Source organism: Montipora capricornis, chromosome 2, assembly GCF_036669925.1.
Source record: "Montipora capricornis isolate CH-2021 chromosome 2, ASM3666992v2, whole genome shotgun sequence".
Lineage (NCBI taxonomy): Eukaryota > Metazoa > Cnidaria > Anthozoa > Scleractinia > Acroporidae > Montipora > Montipora capricornis.
Genome location: NC_090884.1, coordinates 24,535,528 through 24,542,991, shown reverse-complemented (window position 1 = coordinate 24,542,991; position 7,464 = coordinate 24,535,528). Strand labels below are relative to the sequence as shown.

At 38.9% G+C, this 7,464-nt stretch overlaps 1 protein-coding gene across 1 annotated transcript; it reads left to right on the top strand.

Moving 5' to 3' along the window:
* The first annotated feature begins 6,122 nt into the window (after positions 1-6,122).
* LOC138037869 (P2X purinoceptor 7-like) lies at positions 6,123-7,362 on the top strand. The gene is made up of 3 exons (XM_068883729.1): positions 6,123-6,351; positions 6,974-7,097; positions 7,191-7,362. Exons 1-3 carry the CDS (start codon positions 6,123-6,125, stop codon positions 7,360-7,362), a joined length of 525 nt encoding a protein of 174 aa, XP_068739830.1.
* Positions 7,363-7,464: the final 102 nt, after the last annotated feature.

Here is a 7,464-nt window from a genome sequence, read left to right as displayed (position 1 = left end):
TGGGTATCACGTTACTGAGCACGTGCTATTAAGCATGTATGCAAATTTCCGTTTGTTTACTTTTCTCTTGACGTCGTTTAGTGTTCTAAAGGTCTCTAAAAGCGCTATTCTTTTTTTAAATTGACAACTAGTGGCCCAAAAGGTCTAGATAGCAGCAACAATATAGATAGTCGTATAAAGATAACAACTTTCTTTAATTTTCCAGACATGTTTCGACGGTACATCCGTCATCTTCAGTGTTACATATTTTGAAATTGCCGTTGAATTTAAAGCGCGCGCGATCTTACAAACTTCGTTACATTGCGTTGTCAATATTGCGTATTAAATCAAAACAGAACAAAACAAAAATTTAAATGAGTGACGCTTAGTTCCTTACAGGGAGAGAGTCAGGTTAATGTGTTTCACCTGATGGTTGAGATCGGGCTTCTCCCATTTTATATACATGGATTCCTTAAGCTTCTTTTAAGCTTTTTAATGTGAAAGATGCTGTCCCTGTAGGGCTTCGCACGCGTGTGGTCTATAAATTTTCGTGTGCAAGTTGTAATGCTTGTTATGTTGGTGAAACCAGCCGACACTTCTCCACACGAGTGCGCGAGCACTTACTTTCAGACAGATCTTCGAACGTTTTTAAACATCTGCAGAGTTCAGAGTTTTGTAAGGCATCCTGCACACAGGATTGCTTCGAGATCCTGGACTCTGCAGCCACTAAGTACCAAGTGAAGCTTAAGGAATCCATGTATATAAAATGGGAGAAGCCCGATCTCAACCAGCAGGTGAAACACATTAAACTGACTCTCTCCCTGTAAGGAACTAAGCGTCACTCATTTAAATTTTTGTTTTGTTCTGTTTTGATTTAATATGCAATATTGACAACGCAATGTAATGAAGTTTGTAAGATCGCGCGCGCTTAAAATTCAACGGCGATTTCAAAATATGTAACACTGAAGATGACGGATGTACCGTCGAAACATGTCTGGAAAATTAAAGAAAGTTGTTATGTTTATACGACAACTAGTGGCCTTTTCTTGTGTTGTTTAAACTGCAAGTTCTTCTCAAATTGTGATCTTAAGATTTTGTTGCGCGAAAATACTTGGCTATAAGACGCACCCCAATTTTAGCACTAACTCGCCACCCAAAGACAGATTTTTCTTGAAAAAACCATAACTTTTTCAAAAAAGATGATTTTAAAAAATCAATGCTTAGCTATATTCTGTATTTGGGGGTGAAACGTGCCATGTAAAAAAAAATTTAAGTCAATCCAAAACTGCTGGAAATCAAGCTTTTTTCTCAAACCGGAAGTCAGTTCGTTTGCGCATGCGCAGTTGAGCTGAAAACGAGCGCCAGGAAAGGCGAGGAAAACCTTCGATGAAAACAACAGTTTGCGCAGTGACTTTTGCTTGTGAGTGGGTTTTCTTGTCAGCTCATGATATGATGACATCAGTTACCAGAAGTAACATTTCACTTCCTTAGCAACGCGCAAAAAACCCGTCTGTGGGCCCTTAAGGGGAAAAGTCCCTGAAAACTTGGCAATTCATTGTTGAACGTTGAAAGAATTCTAGAGTCAGTTTCCATGTTAGGAAAAAAATATAAAATCATAGAATGATATTATTTGAGGGCATGTATTCCTCAAGAGCAATTTTGTACATTTATTACAAACTAGAAGACAATAGGGCCATCGAGTGTGATTCATACGAGGGAAATGAGACGCGAACTGAACCAGCTATACGAGCATATAATGTGCATCTTATAGCTAAACCGTGTCTTGTTAAAGCCGCATAGACACCACTGGTAAGAGAAAACATATTCCATTGGGGTACTGTTAACTGTGAGCTTATCTATAGGTATTTCCGAGCGGTAATGTTAACGGTGAACTAATCCATAGGTATTTCCGAGGGGGTACTTTAACGGTGAACTAATCCATAGGTATTTCCAAGGCGGTAGTATTCACAGTGAACTCATCCATAGGATTTTCTGATTTTTTGCTAACGTTGACATATGCAAATTTCACTTTGCGGATGAAGTTACCCTCAAGCGGATGTCACGCAATGCTTTGACTTTCGATTACAGTTTATTTCAATTACTCTACCTACTTACGAAAACATCAAAGAATATTTCTAAAGTAAGAAGAATAGCTTCCAGTGTGTAGGAATGAATCAGACACTGCAGGCATATTTACAAGTGCTCAAAAATGTAATTGTGGAAGTACATGCGCAAGCCTGACAGTCTGCGTTGGTTCGTAATTTCGATCCACTGCCTCTTCACTTTACAATACTTCGTTTTTGAAAAATAATGGTTACACGATTTGTGTCAGTTCATGCGCATGGTAAATGTAACTGTTTTCATACAACAAACAAATGAAGATTTTCACGTTTACTCAATTGTAATTGTGCCGTGGTGTTGGCTTGATACAGCAATAAATGAATAATTGTGTATACCCGTGCGTGTTTTTAGAGCATGTAATATTTTCACTTTCGATTCTCTTGACAAGCAGAATTGCGACCATAATTGACCATTCGTCTTTTGATGATAAAGTTTCAATTCAGCTTTTGTCACGATGGGAAAGACGCGCTAGTATTCGAAATTCCAGTTTGTGGATATTACAACGCCAACTTTCGAACGAAGCCCCTTTTTACTCTGATAAATTACATGTCCATGGTCATTTTGCTAGTTTGTGACTGGTTTTGTGCCTGGGGAACGCATCGGAAACTCATGTATCTTTTTCAGAACAAGTGAATAAGATAAAATTTTTTTCGCGGGCCAAGAACATTGAAAGCTTGCCTTCAGAGTCGACATGAATATTGCGTACAAAGGCTCCGTTAGCGGAATTGTTCATTTCTTCGAGACATAAATCGCTTTCTCGAGTTCTTCTTGAGTTTATGCATATTCCAAAGTCCATCTTTCTCGACTCTCGATTCTCGAGCCTCAATTCTCGTGTCTCGAAACTCGAACATCTCGACCTTCGCGACGCGAGAATCGAGTTTCGAGGATCGAGTCAAGACTGTCAACTTACCTTTGAGCGGTACTGTATTTGGAAAAGCAGGGACCCCTCCCAAGGCGAAAAATTTGTTTGGGAGACAGGTGACCAGCGTGAACCAGGGTTTCTCCTCAACGACATTCGGAGGCAGAGAAGATTTCATTAAGAAACTGAGGATTAAGTACGATGATTGGAAAATTGCTTCTCTTATGTTTTCGCAAGAATGGTTATATGTTTTCTTTTGATCTTAAGAGTGGCTATCATCACGTCGAGATCTTCCAACCACATCAAACATTCTTAGGTTTTTCATGGGAGTTTCAAGGGGAGACGCGGTTTTACGTTTTCACAGTTCTTCCTTTTGGCCTTTCTGTAGCTCCTTATATCTTTACAAAGATTCTCCGCCCTTTGGTTGGATGGTGGAGGGCTAACGGTATTTACATCGCGGTATTTTTAGATGATGGTTGGTCCATAGCTGACGACTATAATTCAGCGAATGTTATAGCTAGCAGGGTTCGTTCCGACATACGTTTAGCCGGATTTATAGCAAATAGCGAAAAGTCAATTTGGGAACCAACGCAAATTATTACTTCGTTAGGATTGGTCTGGAACTCCACTCTTGGTACTATTAGTATTACACCCAGGAGGGTCCAAGGTATTGTTGATTGTGTGGCTTTTATTGAAGCTCAATAATGGTAAATTTTGGGCTAGACAATTGTCATCATTCGTCGGGAAAGTTATGTCTACATGTCCGGTTACTGGAAATTGACCCAGAATTACTACCAGACACTGTCAGATGACAATTGCTATTGCTGAGCATTGGGATACACCTATGATTTTAGACGAGTATTGTAAGGATGAAATCGTTTTCTGGAAGAACAATATCCATCTACGCAATTTTAAAAATTGCTTTGTTTTCCGCAAACCTCAGAAAGTAACTTTTTTCAGATGCTAGTAATATTGCCTGCGGAGCTGTTTCTTACATGTATTAGAAAACTTCTATTTGCAACAAGCCAGCATTTCACCATTGTATTTGTTACGTGTATGTTTCTGAATTTCAAGCAGTAAGCAATCTTTCTTGCAGAACCTTGCGTAAACAAGACCAAATGAAAACGATAGCATATTTTCAATACAGGGATAGTTCAATCACAGTAGTAAATCTTTCAGTCATCTAACCATTCTAACATCACTTGTTACTTTTACTGTTTTTGACAAAATACCAAAAAACAACAAAACAAATTTCATCCCTTTTGCAAGTCATATCATTCCCATTCCCCATGGAGACATTACACGCTCTGTTTTCAAAGTGGGCGGATATTTCCAAGGAACTATACAATGGTCGAGAGACACGTGACTTGCCAGGTAATTAAACGTTTTCTTTTAGTTTCGTTTATCATGTCATACTTCATACCATCGACCTTCCACCCACCATTACAACACCTTCCAATCGCAACAAAGGAAAACTTTGCCCACTATCATCTTCATTGGTATCATCTTCACGGTCCACTTCGCGACAACCATTATCACGCAAAAGGACAAGAAAGACTGAACACAGACGGACGACGACAGCATAGATCGACAGAACACAGGACAGATTCAAGAAGTTACAGCTCACGCGAAGAGAGCAGAAATCGTTTGCATATTCAAAGGCATCGCCATCATGAGAGAAATCATGACCCAAGGCATGGACATCCTAGAGAAACGCCAGCCAACCCACAGCAAAGACACCGACAAAATGTAAATAAGGCAAGAAGACCAACGAGGTGTTTAACTGTGGGCCGGTTGGCCACCTCAAAAGAGAGAGTGCAGACAACCCAGACGAAGAGTCAAAAAAATATTAAATACACAAAACAGTACTTCTGTTTTCAAAGCACCTATATAAACCAACCTTCATATTCACAAATAAAAAGCTTCATCTGTCCCTGTAAGAATTTATTGTCAGGAACGCCTCGCAAATATTAACAAAGTCAACTTATTAGAAAACTTCTATATGCAACAAGCCAGCATTTCACCATTGTATTTGTTACGTGTCTGTTTCTGAATTTCAAGCAGTAAGCAATCTTTCTTGCAGAATCTTGAGTAAACAAGACCAAATGAAAACGATAGCATATTTTCAATACAGGGATACTTCAATGACAGTACTAAATCTTTCAGTCAACTAACCGTTGTAACATTACTAGTTACTTTTACTGTTTTCGAAAAAATACCAAAAAACAACAAAATAAATTTCATGCCTTTAGCAAGTCATACGATTCCCATTCCCGGTGGAGACATTACACGCTCCATTTAACTAGGTCTGTATATTTTCATTGTCCTTACTTTCCTTATTTGGTATTAGGTCTTCATGCTTAAATTCAATTGTACTTTAGGTAACCGTTACTTCTGAAGATGTATGTTGAAGCATACGAAACGTCAAGTTCATAAAAAGTTTTACAACATGCGTTATCTCGTTATGTTTATCACCGCACTTTGTTTTTTTTACTCAAGTTGAAATGACCGAAGAATAAGAGTGTCTATGACTTAAGTTACCTTGCGTGTTTACTCACCAAACAAAGGATACCTCTGTGTCAAAATGATTGCAAGACATCGCATTTTTGTTTTTGTTACTTTGGTTTTTTTATCTTTCAAGTGTTATAAAGTTTGAAAGTCTGTTATCTAACCACACACTAACAACTTAACACGTCTTACTAATTATACTTACAGATGGCAAAAAAACAAGTGATGTTGGATGCCACAAAAAACGACGAAGAGAACCTCCTGTACATAAGCAAGGAGGATGGCCCTGGGGGCGCGAAGGGCATGGCAGAAGTGTGTGAGCGGACTAACACGATGACAATAACAGAATCTAAGCAGAACTTAACAAACGTTAAAGGGAAACTGAAGCCAAAAATCAAGTTAATGTCATATGAAAGACTACGTAGTAAAAAACAAGATTCGCTACATTATTTGTACCAATTGCTTTTTACTTAAGAGAAATACGAGTTTGAAGTTGCCATTTTCACCCGTTTTAGCCGCTGAAACCGTGGGTGTCAATTACGGGTCAGCAGTTTCTAATACAGAGCTGTGACGTATGATATGGAGAAGATCAGGGACGGAAATAAACATACCAAGCTTGTAATGTTGTGGCGTTTATCGAGGTATTTATTTTATTATGAGCGGAGTGGAGCCTTTTCAGTTCGAGCCAACGTATCCCCCAGGGGAAGAACCCATTCAATTGGATGATGATGAAGGTGAGGATTCCCCAGAAGCGTGCACATCAAGCATGAGAACCGGGAACACCGAATGGTGCATTTGCGGTGAGTGCATTTCGATGCCGACAGCCGACGAATGCTATTGCTGCCAAGAGCTCAAGGAGTTAAATCAAAAGTTTGACCAGTCAGGTTTGTGTTCGGTACTTTTATGCTTTAAGGCTAGTACAGTGATTACTATTTTTTAGAAATTGCCTATTCGTACGGGACCCGTACACCGAATTCTATTTGTTATTCATACGGAAGACGGATTATTACAGGGTCAATAACACTCGGGAAGTCTTACCTCGTCTTTAATTGATCTTTTGTGTATAGTTCAGTTATCAAACAACGACATCGATGCTTGTTTCATTTCATGAAATACCTCCTTTGTTCGATGTCACTGGCCATATGACCTGCCTTGTGTTTCTTGTATTTTAAGTCTAAGTACCAGTTTTAAATTGTAAATAGCATTGATGAACAGTATTTAAGTCTCAGCACCCATTTTACAACGGCTAGCTTTCAATAACAGCGTGGCTGTTTCGTTCATAATCGTTCAAAGAAGACTCCCGTATGAATAGCAAATATTGGTCGGTGTACGGGTCTCGTAAGAATAGCCAATTGGCCCATTTTTTAATTGAGTGAGGCAGCCATTTATGTACTCTTGCTCGCGAGTGCTTGTGTGTTTAGAGGCTATGAATTTGACGATCGATCAATAAGGCAGGCCCACATGTTAGAGAGCTTATTCAATATTATACCGTTGTTCTACTGATAGGTGTCACATGTATTACAAGTCACAACAAATTTAAGATCGTGTGCCTTGACACTGACGTATTGCAGACCACACTTGTTGCCATTCACCATGCTCGCCTTAATCCAAGTCCAGACCCTATAGGAAACAAATAAGCTCCTTGTTTACTCTGAGAATAATTAATTAAAATGTTTTCATTGTTAAAGAATTTAACCCAGCGCTTTTTGTGATTATTTTATTTTAGGACATGGCGCTTAGCAGCATACAGGCAGTTTACCTGGTGGGTTCATGGTGTGCTTGGCAAAAAGAGACGAAGGGTCATTCCAGCATGCGTCGTCAAAACAATAAGGAAAGAATTCCCTGAAGAAAGCGATGCATACACAGGATTTAGAGAAGCAGATCTGGAATTATGACTCGCTCTGAACATTAAAAAATATTTATTCCTTTGTCATTATTAATTAATTATTCTATTAATATATATATATCATTGTTTCACAAGATAATTCATACATCCC

Excerpts from the sequence above, each read along its gene's own strand:
- LOC138037869 (XM_068883729.1), top strand. The coding sequence starts at position 6,123 with ATGAGCGGAGTGGAGCCTTTTCAGTTCGAGCCAACGTATCCCCCAGGG. Across the intron at positions 6,352-6,973 it reads TCAAAAGTTTGACCAGTCAG|GTGTCACATGTATTACAAGT; the intron begins GTTTGTGTTCGG and ends TTCTACTGATAG. Across the intron at positions 7,098-7,190 it reads AGTCCAGACCCTATAGGAAA|TAGGACATGGCGCTTAGCAG; the intron begins CAAATAAGCTCC and ends ATTATTTTATTT.